Raw genomic sequence first — 20,562 nt, forward strand, 5'->3', positions numbered from 1 at the left:
CCCTTGCATATATATTTTTTTTAAATTTTTATTTTCTCTTATTATTCTCATATTCAACTCTATTTTATTTTAGTAAATGACATTTATTTTTTTAAATAAAACAAAATAAAATATATTAATATGTGATACATTCAAAGACATCAATATTTAACTTTACATATGGAACCATATATGATTATAAGCACGGTAGACATTTATTTCTTACAACCACGTATATTTGGTTTTCTTGCTACCAAACCTTAATTTCATATATAAGCAGAGGGAGCCAAGCGAGGTGACACCATAGCCTTCAAAGGCACAGCCTTGGGTACCACCAATCCAAAGGACTCTTTCATATCAATTGTCTCCCCTGCGGGTAGTTGCCAATCAAACGCATGCATAAGAACACCTAGGAAGTATTGCACGAATATTATACCAGCTTGCTTTCCTGCACATATTCTTCTTCCAGCTCCAAAAGGTATCAGTTCAAAATCAGTACCATGTGGCTCTATGTTAGTAGCTTTCCCACCTGGAAGAAACCTCTCGGGATAGAATTCTAGTGGGAACTCCCATGTGTCTGGGTCCCGACCAATGGCCCAAACATTAATAAGAAGACGAGTATTAGCAGGAATATGATATCCATTGACTTCACATGGTTGGGCAGAGAAATGAGGGAGACTAAGGGGTGTGGATGGGTGTAACCTAAGTGCTTCTTTGCAAACAGCTTGGAGATAAGGTAGGTTCAGTATGTCAGATTCTTCAAGCATGCGTTCTCGGCCAATGATGGTGTCCAACTCTGATTGCAAGCGTTTGAGAATGATCGGGTTCTTTAACATCTCACTGATTGCCCATTCAACAATAACTGATGAGGTGTCACTTCCGGCCGTGAACATGTCCTATCATGCATGTCATCAGTAATATTAGTTTTAACATTAAAGATGATAATAATATATATGCTAGATTATGTTAAGCAAGAGAAATTATTATATCCTATAAATTCACGATCAACCAAATTAATAACCTTTTTAACTATCGACTCATTCGAAGTGAATGAGAAGACAAGGAAGAGATAATCTTATATAATCCAAGAAAGACATCCAAGTCAACCTTTGACAATAAGTCATATATATTTATATATTAAAGTTCAATAATTGTACTTATTTCCGTAATCTACCTCTAAAATTATAACCAATGAGAAGCTTAATTGCATGGCATGAAAAGAATAGTGTCATACCGAGATGAGAGCCCTGATGTTGACATCAGACAACTTCTCTCCATCGTCGTCTCGGAGCTTGCTAGCCATGACAAGATCAATGAAGTCCGGCGAGCACTGTCTCTCGGAAGCGGTTGGCTTGTGCTCGTCCAACAACCTTTTGATCATCTCGTCCAACCTCTCATGCACCCTCTTCATCTTGGCCTGTATTCCCTGCAAGTCCATCCACGCAATCGACGGCACGAAATCCCCAACGTTGAATAACCCTCCACCAGTCATCAAATCCTTCAAAGCAACCTTAAACTCACTCAAGTCTGAACCAGAGACATCGAACACCCTCCTGCTCAACATGACCTGCCCAATGATGTTAGCCGTAGCGCAGATGAGTGTTTCCGGCACGACAACGAGTTCGTTCCTTGAGCTGGACTCAAGCATGGTGCGCACCATGTGCGAGACCTCAGAGCGTCGCACAGGCCCCCAGTCAGTGAGCGCCTTGTTACTGAGCATGTGAAGTGTGCTGAGCTTGCGCAGGAGCTTATACCTCGGCGTGTAGTTAGCGAACACCATGTTGTTGCCGTTGTAGGTGATGTCTTTGCCGCTGATGACATTGTTTGGTCTGTTTGCGTACTGGGCGTCGAAGGCTGTGAGGAACGCCCGCGCGGACGAGGGGGTTGAGGCTACCACAACGCTGCATACCCATCTTCAAGTACATGATCGGGCCATAACGTTTGGCTAGTTTGGCGAGCCCTACGTGTGGGGCTGGCCCGATCATCGGGAGCGCGCCGAGCAACGGGTAACCTCTTGGCCCTGGTGGCAGCCGGAGATTGGAGCCACGGTTAATCAAGAAGAAGCAAACAAGCAAGAAGATAGAGCTAAGTATAAGGATAAGGTTTATATCCATGGCTTTGATTACTCTTTGTGGAAGCTTGTTAGCTATATATGTTTGTATATATATATATATATAGAATAATGAATTGGTGACATGAACACTATTCATCGGGGACAGATGTACATGTGTATGACTTTCAGGGGAAGCTAGACGAAAGATTTCATTATTGGAGTGTTGATTTTAAATGTTTCGCTGACCCTATGAGGGGGACAACAAAGAAAGAAGGCATTGAAAATGTACAATCTGGGAACTCACCAACCTCATTCTATCCTCCCTGTGCCAAGTGCCGACCTGTTATTAATTACTTGTAGATTTTTGTTCTAATTTGTAGGATAAAAGTTGAAAAGAAATTTGATGAATGTGAAGGCAAACAAAATAATTGAGTTTGATTGGAAATATACAAAAAAAAATTTATATAAAATAAATAAATCACCATTTATTAAAAAAATAATTTTTAAAACAAAACAACAAAATAAGGATGAACAGGACCGGACCATTTCGATAATAATTCTTCTAAATCTTCAAATATAAAAAAAGTTATATAAATATATAAAATAATAAAAGTTTAACTAATATAATTGGTGTTTCAGTATGTTTATCACCTACTCACACTACACCAAAAAAAGGCTTTTGAGGCGGTTTTCGAGCCCTATAGAGGCGGTTTTAACCGCTTCTATAGGTATTGCGTTGGTTTTTTCACCCGCCTCTAAACCGCCTCCTATCAAGCCGGCTCTACACTTTAGAGCCGGTTTGTACCAACCGTTGGGGTAAGTTTTATCTATAGAAGCAGCTTTTAATAACAAGCGTAACCGCCTCTATAGCTAATAATTTCTTATTCTTTTTCAATAGTTTTAGAGGTGGTTATAACCGCTTCTAAAGCTAATAATGTCTTATTTCTTCTCAATAGCTTTAGAGGCGGTTATAATCGCCTTTATAACTAATAATTTTTTATTTCTCTTCAATAGTTTTAGAGGTGGTTATAATCACTTCTATAGCTAAAAATTTCTTATTACTCTTCAATGGTTATAATCGCCTCTATAGCTAATGATTTTTTATCCTTACTAAATAGTTTAGAAGGGGTTATAACCCCCTTTATAGCTGATAATTTCTTATTCCTCCTCAATAGTTTTAGAAGCGGTTATAACCGCCTCTATAGCTAATAATTTTCTTATTCCTCTTCAATAGTTTTAGAGGCGGTTATAACCACCTCTATAGCTAAAATTTCTTATTACTCTTCAATAGTTATAATCACCTCTTTAACTAATGATTTTTTATCCTTACTAAATAGTTTTAGAGATGGTTATAACCCCCTCTAAAATTATTATTTTTCTAACATGTTTATACTTTTAGAGGCGGTTATAACCACCTCTAAATTTGTTCATTAATTGAATTGAATTTTAATTTATTATTTTATTAATAAAAAATAAATTTGAAGGAAAGCAATGCCTTTGGCAGTCCCAAGTGCAAACATCATCCTTGTTGCCCAAGATAATGAAGCCACTGTCTCTGAAATCCTCAAGCAAGATAATACAGGTTACACAAATTTACACCTTAAAAACACCCACACAGGATCCGTGACTTTGGAAGAGCAAGCAAAAATGTAATAATAATAATAATAATAATAATAATAATAATAATAATAATAATAATAATAATAATAGAAAGATAATTTAATAGAAAGATAATTTATCTGTCAATATCATATACAGGAAACTTTATATCATCAGTAAATAATAGATGAAAGCATATTTTCCAAAGGGCCCAGAGATTGATGATCATCTTGCAAAAGCCCAGTACCTTGTATCATGCAAAGATCAAATGATGCCATCGTGCATCAAATCTTTCACATCATCGACCCATCCCTTTGACAGTATTGTCTTGGATCTTCTTCTTCTCGGTGTCCTTGAGTACACATGCGAACCTCTTCATCCTTCTCTGAAGCTTTTGGAGCTCATCCTTGACTCCTAACACCATGATGGCCTTCTCTTCAATGACATCAGTGAGCCTCTCCACCAGCTTCCCAGTAAATGCATCCACTAGCCAATGAAAAATACTACTTCAAGCATCTTATCTGATGTTTTAGTATTGCACCTTGTAAACATATCCTATTGTTTGAACTTTGAATCATCAATACAAGTTGAAGAAGAGGACAAATGATATAAACAATAAACGGTTTAATGAATGATGATTCATCATATATAGGAAATGCAATTTGTGGATCTAAAAATTAATTAAAGCAATGTAACATGTGTCAATGGTTTGACATCAAAGAAAGGACATATTCAGACAAGTAAATTGTCAGGGGACCCATGTAGATATAATCAATGAAGTGTCATGAAAATGCCACAAAATTTTGGCTATATATGATGCATGACAACGATGAATGATCAATAAGGTGGCATGTTCTTATAGGAAGCAGGCTAGAAGTCTCCAACAATCATTTACAATGCCAAGAAACAAGCATGTATTGTGTTATTTTCTTATGTCAGGAAGCATGGTAGAAATGGTTGGTAGATGTTTAGAAGTTATGAGTATCTGTAGGCTGCAGTTACTTTGGCGTAAGTGACGAGTAAAAGCACACATAGCAGAAGCAGCACCGATAAAATTTAAGACCATTGAAGCCTTGTGTTGATGAACCTGGCCATAGATAATAAGGTCAAGGATAGAATTGATTATAAATTTATGATCACATAATAATTGAACAAAAACTGCAGAAATAATACCAGCTAAGTCATTCAGCACCAAAAGTAATTAACAAATCATTCAACTTGTGTTTCTTTAAACGTATATGTATCATACTATATCACATTAATTAATGGCTTACCAATCAAATCGTTTACTGACTTGTGCATACATGAATAAAGAGGTTTTGTTACATTAGTTTCATAGAGAAAAAACAGAGCTTCCTCAGACCAACAGTATATATATATATAACAAAGAAGGAAATCAACTATTAAATAACTGACATGCTATTCTATCAAACTCCAAAACTGATGGTGTAAATGAATTAAGCTGTCACAAGTACAAAGAGATCATCGAGTTTCAAGTTCAACTCACAGCGTAAATTTAAGAAATAAGTAAAGAAGAAAATCATTTCATGATAACAAAATTACATATTTGGCACACAAATATGTCCAGAGCTACTCCTCAGTTAGTATTGGTTGTCCAAAGAATACTAATTACTGAGGTTTCTTTATATTCATAGAAAGATAGCTTATTGTTAGCTTAAGGTTAGTGGAGATTCTAGAGGTTGGAGTGTTAAAATCAAACTAGTGAATTAAACCAAAGCTTAAAAAACAATGAAAGGTTTATATTAATTCTTCTTCCATCATCAATGTTTTGCAACTACAAATCATACAAAAAAGTAAACAATTATTTCAATATCCAAAGAGTGTTCATTCTAAGATCTATGGTTTGAAGATTTTCTTTGAGTCAAACTCCTTGAATTATATCATTTTTCTTATATTTCTCATTTTTTTGTACTTGTACATGGACATGATAACAACCAACCCTGCTGGCCAATAAAAGATAATCAGTATAAAGCGGGTATGAGACCTCCATTACCAACTAGGTAGATGTTATGCAGAAAGAAGACAAAGGTTAAAAGCTCACCATGCATTGGTGCCATGCATATTCTCCTCCATTGGGACCTAAAGCCAGGAAAGATTACAATGAGAGAACTTACAATAAAATATACACACAAGATTAAGCCATGCAAATAACATCATCTGAGGCTCCTTATTAAAAAGAAACCACTACACGGTGAGACTTTTCGGATCTTGAATTTTTACATCATCGAGGACTCTTCAGGTATACTCTACGAGGATGAATACTCGATCACAACCATAGCTCTGAAAAATATGTGGTTACAAATAATAAATACCAATATCCAACATATAAGAAAACCGACATAATTCTTCTTTTCATTTAGGCAACCGCAAAGGTAAAATGTGGTCTTCAGAAGACACAGCACAAGGTTAATAATGTAAGGCTTCGGCAAGTATTTTTCCATATATTCCATGACAATTACAGGAAATGTTCTTTGAAAACATTAAAAATTTGTTGATGGGCGAGCAAGAAATTGAATAAAAGTCTGCTCAATGGAAGGTTGAAATTCGGTGATAGAAGCATGCATGCCTATGTGTAAAAAGGGACGTAAGTGGTTTTAGACTTTAAGGAAAAAAATCAAAAATGAGGGAAACATATTCAACCAATATTGATTAAATTTCCTCAATGCTCCCCTACTGACTTCACAAACTATTATGCTTCTTTCAATAGTGTGAATCAAAGGACTCAGAAACATTATGGCATGCTCAATGAAAGTTTGGTAAACATTATATGTGCCTAAGATGTGAATATGGTCAAATGGCATGTGCATAGCATATCATCAACAGTTGAGTTGTTTGTTGGCATGTCCACACTAGATTAAAGGCTAGTGACCATGAAAATCAATCATATTTGGTTTTTGGCATAATTCATATGCAAAGAATGCAAAAGAAGAAGCATTGGTCTGAAAATAAACAACATGGACTGTGTCATGAGTATTTTTGCAATTACATAGGAGATTTAAGTAAATTTTCAATTATCCATATAGAACCATTGATCTGAAAAGAACCAGAATTGAACAATTAAATGATAATCAAGCTATTGATAGTTTGATATGTTATTCGACTTTAATGTTGTCGAATATAATTCACAAGGAATGCTCATTTAAAAAGGTAACATAAACGGAAGTTATAAAAATAAAAATAAACACACACACACACACAGAATTAGTGCAATAAAATAAAATAAAATAAAATAAATAACAACCAAAACTGCATTGGGTCTGTCACAAAAGTAGTAACTAATAATCAACTGTTCACACATTATGCTAGATCCAACATAAACATTAATGATACAAAATTCATTCATGCCATTTCTATTGATTGGATATTTACTAGTGCATAGGATTAATTTTATCTGATCATATGAGCAAAGATTACCTCAACCATAATGAGCATTGAGCAATTCTTCAAAACACAAACAACTTTTCTTGCAAGATCAAGAATGTGCCTCGGTGTTGTCACAAGTAAATGAACAGAGCTCATATAAACACATAATGGCATCCTTCAAGTTAGTTCCTCAATGGTAACCATGACTGAATCTTTAAATGGTTTCCCCAACATTTTGCATACTTGAGATGTTTGGAGAGCCAATTCTCTTGTGGGAACCAATATGACAACTAATACTAGAAAAAGGGGAAAAAAACAAATTAGTATTAGAATACATTTGGAGAAAATTAATTTGTTTATCTTCCAAGAAGGTAACCCCATACTTGAAATAGTTGCAAAACAATTCGAAACATTAGTTAACAAAATTAGATATGGAATATGTGGGTCAAACTTCAAAAGACACACCAAAGAAAAATAGTAGAATTAATACTACAACTTTGAAAATGGCAGCTTATTCTTTCAAATAATAGACATAAACTGATTGATGTAATGGCAATAAAAACAATTGTATGGGAACCTTGAATAAAATTGTTATCTTGAACAATTTTTTCTAGAGCAGGAATGCAAAATGCAGCTGTTTTCCTAGTCCCATTTTTATCCCTGGCAAGTATGTAACTACCAGTCAGTGAAATCGGAATGCTTTCTTGAATATGCGAAGGTCTTTCAAAATCCCTTCTCATATATTCTCATAAGAAACTCTCACTTCAAAAAGTAATCTTCAATTCATTTCCCTTAGTTGCAGCAGCATCCTATAAAATGTATAAGAATGTATTTCATAAATCAAGGCCTTTCAAACTCTTAACCACATGATTATTTTTTCAAGGTCAATGACCAAGTTCAAGGGTAATTAGCACATTAAGAGTAGATTTATCAAAATTAGGAGTTTGGCAGTTAAATCCCTATAGATCATTAGACTAAGATTGCAGACTTTAGTAGCCATAACTAGATCATCCGCAAACATGGAATGATTGAAGTTGTAATTTAATCTATTATCAAAACCAGGAACCCAATTATTAGCCAATGCATAACTCCAAAACCCAAAACTAACACAAAAATCATTAAAAATACAATTAAAAAAAAAAGAAAAAAAGAAAGAAAGAAATTAGAGTGAGGAAATACTTGATCCTCTGGACGGAAACAGGGATGGATGATTCCATTCATATCTAAGTAGAGATTATCAAAGTCAAGGCAATTAGGATTTGGCTTTGAAGTATCAACAGGGATTCGAACCCCCTCGATCTCCATGGGCTCCTCTTCCACAACATCAACCACCACCGTGGGGGTATTTTTCCGCCAACCAACGGTAGAATGCCTGAACTCCCATCACCAGCGATGATTTCTAGCACTCACGAGCTCGTCGTTCGTGATCTAGGCCTTAATACGTGCTCTCGCGGTCGCGAGGAAAAAGGAACAAGAAAACCCTAACGGGATTTGGATTCGGATTTCCTCCACAAAACTATCTCCTCTCGCGAACTTCATTGGCTCGTTGGCTAGTATATTGATAATATTAGCGCTTATACAGTCGGTTGCTTTAAACCGGTTCTAAAAGTGAGATTAATTTTCTAATCCCTTAAATTAGAGCCGGTTTTCCAAAACCGGCTTTCCTTGTCTGCCTCTATAACTAGAATTTGGTGTAGTGTCAATATTATCAAAACCGGTACCAGACTAATTGAATTGGTTCTAGAAGCAATCTGGTTCTCTAATTGGACTAATTTATAATTGAACCTAGTAAAAACCAGTGTGAACTAGTGATTTTAATTTTTAAGTGAAAAGATGATTGAACCAATGGTTGAATCAATGGTTGAACCGTTAAACCAGTAATTGAACCGCCAGTCTCTTAGTAAACCCTTTTTAGATACATAAAAATATTATATTAAATTAAATTATTTAAAATATTTAAACTGATCCAACGCAATTAAATTTGACCCGATAAATGACCCAACACGTTGATTAGTTCAATGTCTTCTCCGGTTCGGTATATAGGTAGCGCCACAATAAGCCAAACAATCCGAGTCTTATTAGTTAAGTAAATCAAAAGATAAGAGGCTTGGGACATCATTAACCCATAGACACTTTTACGTGTAAACGGAAGAAATGGTGAGCATTGGCATCAATATTCCGATAACTTTTAATGAAGTCTGCATGGATATGACATTATTCGACATGGTCCTCAATCATTTATCTATTAATAATTGAATAGTGTTTAGTAGCCAATTAAGCAAGATGTATCAATAGTATTGTACAATATGCATGGTAAATAATAGTATTGTACAATATGCATGGTAAATGTTGACAAGAGAATCCGTTCGTTTATTAAGATCAAGATGCATCCTGGTCAACTAGATGAAAAAATCAAGATAATGATTATAAGAAAATGTGAGAGAAGAAAGTTGTCATTCATTAGGGCAATAGCCCGATAAATAGATATAAGAGTATATAAAAGTATGTATAAACAGAGAGATATAAGATATATTTATATATTGATGCAGCGGTATATTTGAGACCATTGATTCATGTACGAATACCCGATAACAAGCCTTCCAACACTTCTTGATCAATGATAACAAGGATTGGGAAAGAGTAAAATCTTATTAATCAAGAAAATGATGATCACAAAATTGATTTTCTCTTGCCCGTAGGCTTACAATAAATAGGCAAAAATAGTAATAAGAAAGGAGATAATTTGAAAATTTACCAAAAATAGTAAATTCTCAAATATCAGCAAGAAATAAAAGGTTTAACAAAATAAAGACTATTACCACAAACGGTTTACAAATAAGAGATTTCTAGCCTAATATATAATGAAATCAAATCTTTCCTAAAATGACAAAATTGTTGTTTTTGAGGCCAAGATGATGGAATTCGGCCAAAACTGGCATGACTCACAAGCAAAGCTAGTGAGTTGTGCTCGTTGACTTGTTTTCCTTCAAGTGAGACCCTTAAAAACCAAAAATCCACCGCTTAAAAAATTACCAGAATACCCTTGTTAGGCCATGTCCCATTTGTCCAGAAAGACACTGGCTTGCTCCTCAATATGCCCACAACTGATCTGTTGATTCTTGAACTTCATTCTGAGCAAGCAACTAATAGAACTCCGTGGTGTACTCCTCCACAATGCGAGTTCCTTGGCGTAGATTATGTAAACGACTGAAAATCATGTGCTGGTAATTGTGGGGTAAGAAATTAGAGCGCATGTGTTTCTTCATCTTCTCCCAAGAGTTGATCTTGTCCTTCCCCAACCTGCTAAGGTTGAGCTTCAGTTGTTGCCACCAAGCGGTTGCGAGGCCACGCAGCTGTGTCGCCACTAGTGCCACCCTTCTATCATCCGGGACCCGTTTGAACTCCAAGATCACCTCGACAGTGGTCAGCCAGTCAAGGAACTCCTCCGCTTGTAGTCCACCATGGAATTCTGGAATATCGACCCGTATGCCAAATTCCCAATGCCTATCTTCATCGCGGTAGTGTCGATTGTCACCCCCATAATCTTGCCCTCCTCGTCATACTTGAGATCGTTGATTCGCGCATCAATACTCGATAACAAGCCTTCCAACACCTGTTGATCAACGATAACTAGGATTGGGAAAGAGTAAAATCTTATTACTCAAGAAAATGATGATCACAAAACTGATTTTCTCTTCCCCGTAAGCTTACAATAAATAGGCAAAAATAGTAATAAGAAAGGAGATAATTTGAAAATTTACCAAAAATTGTAAATTCTCAAATATCAGAAAGAAATAAAAGGTTTAACAAAATAAAGACTATTACCACAAACGGTTTACAAATCAGAGATTTCTAGCCTAATATATAATGAAATCAAATCTTTCCTAAAATGACAAAATTGTTGTTTTTGATGCCAAGATGATGAAATTTGGCCAAAAACTGGCATGACTCACAAGCAAAGCTAGTGAGTTGTGCTCGTTGACCTGTTTTCCGTCAAGTGAGACCCGTAAAAACCAAAAATCCACCGCTTAAAAAATTACCAGAATACCCTTGTTAGGTCATGTCCCATTTGTCCAGAAAGACACTGGCTTGCTCCTCAATACGCCCCGCATCATATATACATATACGTTATACATAAAGGAATATTACTCTAACACGCCCCCTCAAACTCACGGTGGGTCGCAAACCAACAGGTTGTCAACTAAAAACTGAAATTGAGCTACAGTATGTGCCTTAGTGAAAAAATCAGCAAGCTGCTTTGAAGAGGTAACATACGGAAGAAGAATACTGCCAGCAAGATAATGATGATAAACAAAGTGAAGAGAGACCTCAAGATGCTTCGTGAGCTCATGAAACACAGGACTGGTAGAATTTTTCATGGTACTCTGGTTATCACAAAAGATAAGAGTGGGGGCAGATGTGGAGACACCAAAGTCTATCAAAATCTGGTGCAACCAAAGAACTTCCTTAGCAGTGGATGACATATAGCACCATACTCAGCCTCAGTAGTGGAAAGAGTAACATTGGATTGTTTCTTGCTTTTCTAAGAGATAAGTGGATCTCTAAGAAAAATGCAGAAACTAGTAGTAGATCTCCGATCAGTAGCATCGCCTGTGCAATCAATATCATAGTATGCATGCAAATCAATCAAGGACATGGCAAAAGAAAAGTAGAGATTGAGTGATAGTGCCATGGAGGAAACGAAGAACCTGTAGAAGTGCAACATAATGAGTAGATCAAGGAGCACTGACAAACTGGCTAAGAACGCGACTAGCATACACAATATCAGGCTGAGTGATGGTCAGATAAACAAGAGCACCCATAAGACCTCGATAGTGGCCAGGATAGTCAACAGCTCACCATCAAAAGAGGAGAGACTATGATGCAACTCAATAGGAGTAGAGGCAGTACGGAGATCAGTGACACCATCTTATCGAAAAATATCAGAAATGTACTTTTGTTGAGATACCAAGTAACCTCAAAGAGAATAAGAGACCTCAAGACCAAAATGTATGGAAGAGATCCAAGGTCTTTCATCTGAAACTTGGTGTGTAATAACTGTTTTAGACAAAGAATAGTACTAACATCATCACTAGAAATAACCATATCGTCAACATAAAGAAGAAGAACAGTGAGGCCTCGAGGAGTCTACTGAGTGAAAAGAGCATAATCATGAGAGATCTCGGTGAAACCAAGAGCAAGAACTACACTATAAAAATGCTTAAACCAGGAGCAAGAGCTTGTTTAAGTCCATAAATAGCCCAATAAACATGACAGACATGCTAAGGAAGATGAAAGAAACCAGGATGAGTCATATAAACAACCTCAGAAAGATCCCCATGTAAGAAGGCATTAATCACATCTAACTGATGAAGTGGCTAGTGACAAGAGGCTGCAATAGCAAAAAGAAGACGAACAGTAGTCAACTTGGCCACAGGAGCAAATGTCTCCTCATAGTTAATGCTATATTCTTGAATAAAACCACAAGTAATAAGATGCGTCTTGTGGCACTCAATGCTACCATCAGCTTGGGTCTTGCCCCGACAGACCCACCGATAGCTGATAGGAGTAACATCAAAAGGAAATGGAACAAGATCCCATATATACATATGCTGAAGGGCATCGAGTTCCTTCGTCATAACCTGCTGTAATGGGATAACTCATGATAAGACTACGGCTTGAAATGGGAGTGAAAGTGCATATTCTGTAGGAGGATGACGAATGTTGGTGCACGGGTTTGTCGAAGCAATAATCCCGGATGAGCGGGTATCGAACCCACATGGAGTAGGGAATAAAAACACTTAATCCGCATCTTAGCTATGTGAAAGATCAGTAGTGATAAGTGTGACAATGATTCAATTCTCAAAAGTAAAAACAACAAGTAAGAAAGCACGAGTAAAGGAGGAGGTAAGGCAATCGATAAAGATGGGCTACTCGGATAATGCTCCGCCTAGGACAGTTGTTTCAAGTGCAAGAACCCTCTATTATACTTCCTAATCAATGTAATGGTGAGTCGTGGAAATCCTTAAATACATAGTCTCAAATCTAAGGTCAACTATGCCTAACTCAATATATGTCCCGGAGGAGAGATTAGATAACCTCTCAACCTCACACTCGATTAGAGTTGCAATGAGCTCTAGGGATTCCAAGTGATAAATCTCTTCCTAAATATAGACCTAACCCTTTGGTCCAGGTGGAAGGTCCATAACCATGATTAAGACCTAGATACTAAGATCACCTCAACGCCTCACTCCGTTGCACGCACAACTAAGCCCCAGCGGAGGGTCATCCCTTAGACCATTCACTTTATTATGGCCACAAAGAACTCGAGGAACCGAAGTAGAATCTATCGCGTCGGAGGGGAAAGGGGATGCTACTGTAGCTCTTGACTCACCCTCTCAACCCTCTCCAACCTAGCTTTGTCTAACGCTCGTGGTGTGTCACTCACTCACAAGGTTACCAACAAGAACTCTCAACCCTAGTGTCACTCTAGGGGAAATGTTAATACAATCAAGCATTTAAGGTTGGAACTCACAACAAACATCAATTAATTGAAAGCATAATAAAGAGATTCAATGAAACAAATACATCCTAGGGTTCACAAATACCCAAGTACCCACTAGGGGTTTAGCTCTCCATGGAGCTAAGTACAATCAAAGAAATAGAATGTAAAAGCAATGAATCCATAGAGAAATCCCCTCGATAGTCGTGTCGATGGTCTTGTGGAAAGTGACAAAAATTTCAAAGATGGTAGTAGCTTCACACATCCTCTAAGGTAGCCTTTTCCAAAGCGGCCGCTAAGGTGGCTTTCACACTTTCGAGGTGGTAGCTCTCTCTACCGGAGTGGTAGCTTTCACTCATCCTATGAGATAGCTCTTTCTCTCATTAGGGCATAGCTAGTATCCGACTTATGAGAGTAGCTTCATACTTCATAGGTGGTAGCTTTTTCCACCCACAATGCAAAACAAACAAGAAAACTATTTTGTTCCTTCTTTTCATCATTTTTTAACACAAGAAACAACTATAACTAGTCCCTTTAACATTGAACATGAATTTCCAATAGAGTTTAAAGAGTGAGCAGTGCACTAAGTGTAAATCGGGCAAAAATTCCTAAAAATTCAAATAAAACTAGAGCATGAAGATATTCAATGTTAAAAATTCTCTTAAACTCAAGAATACAATCATTGCAACTAAGGTGAACCGCCATTAGCTATGTGAGCATGCATATTAATCAAGAACAATAAAAAGGATGTGTGCACTATGAAACTCCCCCCCCCATACGTAAGTTGTACATTGCCCCCAATGTACACATGCAAGCTCACTCATAATGTATATCAATGAAGAATATATGTGGGAGAAGCAATCAAAACAATACTCCCCTGACTCCTAGTGTCGTGTTTGATGGAGCTAAGTCCTTGGGAGTAATGTTCTGACGGGTTGTGAAGCTCACACGGGCAAGTGCCGAAGCACCTTGGCCGTGTCCATGACAGAGTCTCAATTCCCATGATGACAAGACCATTTGCACGCATACACGAGGGGGTTCAGTGAAGCTCAATAAAACAAAAATAACTCGAGTATATATAAAAGATAGACAATAAATACAACTCGAGATGCAAAATGAAAATAAACTCAGAAGGAGAATCCTTTATGAGTGAACAAGTCTAAAATAAAATGCAAAATAAAGAAAATGCAGAAAAATAAAGTCAAATGTCGGTGTCACGCTCCGCGGCTCCTCCTGCTATTGCTTTGGTGGTGGGGAAACATAAGGTGGATCCATCGGTCTTTGGTATAGGAGATGGGGGTGCAGGAGATGCCGAGGGGGGCTGAGGAGTCCTCGGTCACAAGACAAATGAGAAGACGACGTCTTGCTCTAAGATCTGCTGTCATACGTCGAAACGTGCCATGAACTCTGTGTACTGGGTAACCTGCGTAGCCCTAATCTCAACAATCTCTGCTCGAGCCTCAGCCACCTCTGTCCGTATCACTCCCACCGCACTCTCGAGCCTCTCGAAGTGATCATGAGCTCGAGATGGTGAAAACATACGTACGAGGGGAGCGTCCTCTACCGCCGAAGGTGCTTCGGTCTCCATTGGTGCTAACTGAGGCTGAGGGGCAGGCTGGGAAGCTTCGGCAAGATCACCCTCACCCTCAGCTATCTCTGGAGCTGGTAGCACCAACGCATAAACCCCTGTCCGAACTCTACAGATCATACCCATCAATCTCAGTGTCTCTAAACTTAGGGGGGGTAGGTATACTCGTCTTCTCAGCCCCACGAATCGAATCCAAGAGACCCATGCCCAGCACTAATCTCGTAATGAAGGGGCCCGAGAAGACCGCTCCCAGTCTAGCATAATGCCCTTGATGTCTAATGTACTCTGCCATGATGTGTCCTACGTGAATCGATACACGCTGCACCATCGAGTACAAGTATAGAAGCGCCTGCCGGCTCAGAATGCCAGTGCTATCACCACGGCCATTCACCGATCTGCTCATGATGGCATGTAAGTATCGGTATGCAGGTCGGGAAAGGCACGTGGCCTTGGATACCCTGGCTCGTACTGACCCTAACCACAAAGCACCCTGTAAGCTCTCTGCGGGGTCAAAGCTCCGGGATAATCAGTCGGTAACTGAGAGTACTCCTTAGTGTCTGTGAATGCCTCCCTATACAAGCCAAGCAGAACTGAAAACTGAGTGATGCTCAAGCTATGGTGGTGTCCAAGTGCTCTAAACTGAATGGTGTCCAAACTTTCGAAGCTCGCGTACGATCTATCAAACTCGAATGATGATAGCACCTCCAGTGCAAACTCTCATATGGCTGGCTCTCTAATCGTCAATAACTGCCGCCAACCACCTGCTGAAATGAGATCCTCGACCTCATCAGCGAACACATCTCCTCTCGTAGATCTCTCGAGTATACTCGTGTCCGAGGGAATCGAGTCGCATGCGAGACCGGAGTCTCGACAAGCGCTCATAGTAAACCTGATGCTTTGGAATCGAGAAACTCATGCCCTCCGGCTCAGGGGATGACTTAGGGAATGACTCACGCGGCCTCTTATCAGCTTGCTTCTTTGACAGAGGTGCCATAATCTGTAAAATTTGAAACAAAATCTATCAAACGAGTTGATAAACTAATGCTGCAGAAATCCACACGGTCGTGTGGAATTTTTGCACGCCCGTATGGATCCACGGGGCATGAAAACCGCATGGCCGCGCCACAAGAATCCAAAAATACAACTTAAAAATACTTCTAACTTTATTCTAAACATAAATCATCTTTCTAATTGAAGAAACGAAGCATTATTTACTAGATTCATCTATGAAAATCATGAATTGATGAAGGAAATCATAAATAGGGCTTACCGATGAGTTAAAAAGAAAGAACTACGAATCGACCAGAAAAACTTTGCAACAATCCTACCAAATCGGCGCTAGGAGGTCGGGGGTTGATGTGAAAGTGCTCCCAGACGAATGGAGGGTGTGAGGGAGAAGAGAAAAGCGACTATTCTTTAAAAAGAACTCCGTGCCTCTTGGCGTTCAGTACATCCATACAGGGCGTGCGGAAGTACCCACGCCCGTGCGCCTCACTGAGGAGAGACCCACGAGGCGGGGTGCACGCCCACAGGGCGCCTCGGGAAAAAAACTCTCACTCGACTCGAGCGCTAGTGCAGGCGTGCAGGAAAAATACCCACGCTTGCGTGCGCCCGACCCATGGGGCAGCCCTTGACGCCCGTGGTTTCTCTGGACATCCGAGAAAAATCGCTAAGTGTTCCACACGGCCGTGGAGATTCATATGCCCAACTCACAAGGGTACCCACACGCCCCTGTGTCTTCTCGGGATGAAGAGGGCTCCCTCACGAGTTTCACACTGCAGGCGCAGGGGAACTACCCACGCCCGTGCACTTGTCACAAGGTTGCCCACAGGGGCGAATTCACGTCCTTGTGTGCTCTCAGGATAATCGGCCAAACTCGCGAGAATCTCACTGCCCGGCGGAAATTACCCGCAGCGTGCGATATTCGCATGGTCATTCACAGGGCGGTGCGCCCACTGCCTTCTCTCGATGAGCTCAGAATACAAATACGCGGGCGTGCGGAAATTCCCACACGCCGTGCGTTTTCACTGCATGCCTTAGAAAAACCTGCGGAGCTCTGCGAGAAAGTTTCGAACATGTTTACACAGCGGAGTCCGCCTCTAGTATGCAAGTCTTACCAGCGAAAAACATGGAATAAAGCTCAAACGACATAACTTCGCCAATTCCACATGAAAACACACGATGAATATTTCAAGCTCACAAGAAAATCTCAGCACAAGCATCTAAAAATCAAGACACCAACACTTAACAAATTATTCATGCAAACAAACTAAACTAGAAAATAAGAAAATAGTAAACACTTGGGTTGCCTCCCAAGAAGCGCTTGTTTAACGTCACTAAGCATGACGTACCTTGCCTTACCTCACGGGGGTTCATGAATGAAAGTTGCCCTCTTACCCATGACTTGAAAGCATGATGTGCAAAGTGTCTTGAGGATAGAGGGTGAATTATCGGGCTTCGGACCACCTAGCGATGGTTCATCCAACTCCTTCGGTTTACGGACATCTCCAACAGCCTTGGAGTGTTTCCGGTGGCGTCTCCTATCCCTCTTCATGTTCAAGAGCACCTTCTTCAAGATCCCCGGGGTAGATGGTACTTCTTCTGTCGAACCAAGCATCATTACTTCTTCATAATCCTCCTCTTGGTCGAACAAATCCTCGTATGGGTCTGGATTGAACATTTCCTGCATGTATTCATCAACAATCTCATCAGTAGTGTCTAGAAAGTATAAAGTATCATCGAAATCAAGAGAATGCCGCATGGCTTCAGCAAGGCGGTATGTGAGCTTGTCATCTCCAACCTTCAAAGTTAGCTCTCCGCCGTCCATGTCAATCAATGCCTAGGAAGTCCGCAAGAACGGTCTCCCAAGTATCAAAGGTACATCCACATCCTCATCGACGCTCTAGCACTACAAAGTCAATCGGAAAAAAATGTACTTGTCAACCTTGACAAGCACATCTTCAATGATGCCTCTCGGATGTCGACTTTGTTCGTCCGCTAGTTGCAAAGTCATCCGAGTAGGCCCTAGGCTCGCCCAAACCTAGCTTTTTGAAAGAAGGTGTATGGCATAACGTTGATATCGGCCCCTCGAGTCCGGCAATGCCATTTCCTCACCTAGATTTCCAATATTACACGGAATGATGAAGCTTCCCGGGTCTTTCTTCTTGTTCGGCATGTTCTTTTGCAATACCGCCGAGCATGAAGCATCTAAAATCACTAAAGCACTTTCCTCCAACTTCCTCTTGTTAGTCAACAAGTCTTTCAAGAACTTCGCATACTTAGGCATTTGGGCCAATGCCTCAACAAAAGGGATATTGATGTGGAGTTGCTTGAACAAACTCAGGAACTTCTTGTACTGTTCATCCCCTTGGCCATTTTAAAATCTAGAGGGATAAGGGATTCTTGGCTTGAAAGGTGGGGTGCCGCCTCTTTCTCTTTACTTGTTCTCTCTTCTACCTCTATAACCTCGGGTGCTTGTTCTTTTGGCTTATCACTCGGAAGCCTACCTTCAACCTCACGACCACTCCTCAAAGTGATCGCCTTCACGTGCTCTCTAGGGTTGGTCTCTGTATTGCTCGGCCAGCTTCCATGTGGCTTTTCAGAGAGAGACTTTGCAATTTGCCCCACCTGATTTTCAAGGTTATGCAAAGAGGCGGTGTGGTTGTGAAGTGTAGCCTCGACTGATTCAAACCTTGTATTTGCAGATTGCACAAATCTAGTCAAGTGCTTCTCTAAGTCATTCATTCGGGTTTCCAAACTTGAGACTCTGTTTTCCACCTGAGGGGCTTGTTGTTGTTGAAAACCCGGTGGCCCCATGGCCTTTTGTGGACCCTGATTATTCCATGAGAAATTGGGATGATTCTTCCAACCCGGATTGTAGGTATTGCTATATGGGTTTCCTTGAGGTCTCATGCCATTACCTACAAAATCAACGTTCTCCGCCGAAGAGACATCACCGATAGAGATCGGGCAATCGGAGGGAGCATGTCCTCCATCACACCCGGTGCAATTAGTCACGGCGGCCACTCTATTTGAAGTTAGAAGATCTAACTTCTTACTCAAATTTTCCAGTTGAGCCGCCAATGAATTTACCGCATCTATTTCATGGAGACCGGCCACCTTTTTCTTCTCCCTAGCATTCCATTGGTAGCTGTTTAGCCCCATTTTCTCAATTAATTGACGGGCCTCATCTGGGGTCTTGCTACCTAAGGTACCACCTACTGCCGCATCCAAGAGTTGCCTTGTACTCGGATTCAAACCGTTGTAAAAGGTTTGAACAATTATCCACTCCGGGAATCCGTGTTGCGGGCACTTTCTCAGGAGCTCTTTGAACCTTTCCCATGTCTCGAATAGAGACTCCAATTCCAACTGAACAAAGGATGAGATCTCATTCCTAAGCTTTGCAGATTTTCAGGGAGGGAAATAACGGGCAAGAAAAGCTTCTGCCATCTCCTCCCATGTGGTGATCGATGCTCTAGGTAATGAGTGTAGCCACTGCTTCGCTCTCCCCTTTAGGGAAAATGGGAAGCCTCTTAACTTGATGGCATCATCCGTCACTCTGTTTATCTTCAGCATGTCACACACCTCGAGAAAACTCTCTATATGACTGTTTGGATCCTCATCGGCCAAACCGTTGAACTGTGCAGATTGCTGGAACATGTGGATGAATGCCGGCTTCAGCTCAAAGTTCTGAGCTATAATCGGGGACACACAATGCTCGATTGTGTCTGCAACACTGAAGGTCTGGCATAATCAGATAATGTCCGCTGTTGCTAGTTCTGTTCTGCCATATTTTCAGATCCTTCCACTTCCAAATTAGCTAAATTAGACTGTTCTTGCACAGGCTCTTTCCCTTTTCTTCTAAGTGTGCGTTCAAGCTCAGGATCTCCTTCAATCAATATTGAGGGATTCCCACGGGTCATACACTGGAGCTGCACCCAAAAAGAAAGAAAAAGAAATCAGAATGATGATAGAATAAGAAGATATGAAATAGAATGTATGGTGAAATAGCTAAGAAAACAAAGTGCAAAGTATCTCTAAACGCCTACTCCCCGGTAACGGCGCCCAAAACTTGACAAGGTCCCCTTGCGTATATTCCGTAAGTGCACGGGTTTGTCGAAGTAATAATCCCGGATGAGCCGGTATCAAATCCATAGGGAGTAGGAAATAAAAACACTTAATCTGCTTCTTAGCTATGTGAAAGATCAGTAGTGATAAGTGTGACAATGATTCAATTCTCAAAAGTAAAAACAACAAGTAAGAAAGCACGAGTAAAGGAGGAGGTAAGGCAATCGATAAAGATGGGGTACTCGGATAATGCTCCGCCTAGGACAGTCGTTTCAAGTGCAAGAACCCTCTATTATACTTCCTAATCAATGCAATGGTGAGTCGTCGAAATCCTTAAATACATAGTCCCAAATCTAAGGTCAACTATGCCTAACTCTATACATGCCCCGG

At 39.9% G+C, this 20,562-nt stretch overlaps 1 protein-coding gene, 1 non-coding gene and 1 pseudogene across 2 annotated transcripts; 1 reads left to right on the forward strand and 2 right to left on the reverse strand.

The window, feature by feature from the left end:
• Window positions 1-213: 213 nt before the first annotated feature.
• LOC120265204 (flavonoid 3',5'-hydroxylase 2-like) lies at window positions 214-2,093 on the reverse strand. Its single transcript, XM_039273089.1, is given in 3 exon segments — window positions 214-875; window positions 1,214-1,877; window positions 1,879-2,093. Coding segments are annotated over 3 exon segments (1,509 nt in total). The 3' UTR covers window positions 214-245.
• Window positions 2,094-3,929: 1,836 nt separating this feature from the next.
• Window positions 3,930-8,320, reverse strand: LOC120265205 (annotated as a pseudogene).
• An 11,079-nt stretch (window positions 8,321-19,399) lies between these two features.
• On the forward strand, window positions 19,400-19,506 carry LOC120266025. Its single transcript, XR_005537869.1, has one exon. It is a non-coding gene; the product is annotated as a small nucleolar RNA R71 (small nucleolar RNA).
• Window positions 19,507-20,562: the final 1,056 nt, after the last annotated feature.

The sequence above is a fragment of the Dioscorea cayenensis genome, chromosome 7 (genome assembly GCF_009730915.1).
Source record: "Dioscorea cayenensis subsp. rotundata cultivar TDr96_F1 chromosome 7, TDr96_F1_v2_PseudoChromosome.rev07_lg8_w22 25.fasta, whole genome shotgun sequence".
NCBI lineage: Eukaryota > Viridiplantae > Streptophyta > Magnoliopsida > Dioscoreales > Dioscoreaceae > Dioscorea > Dioscorea cayenensis.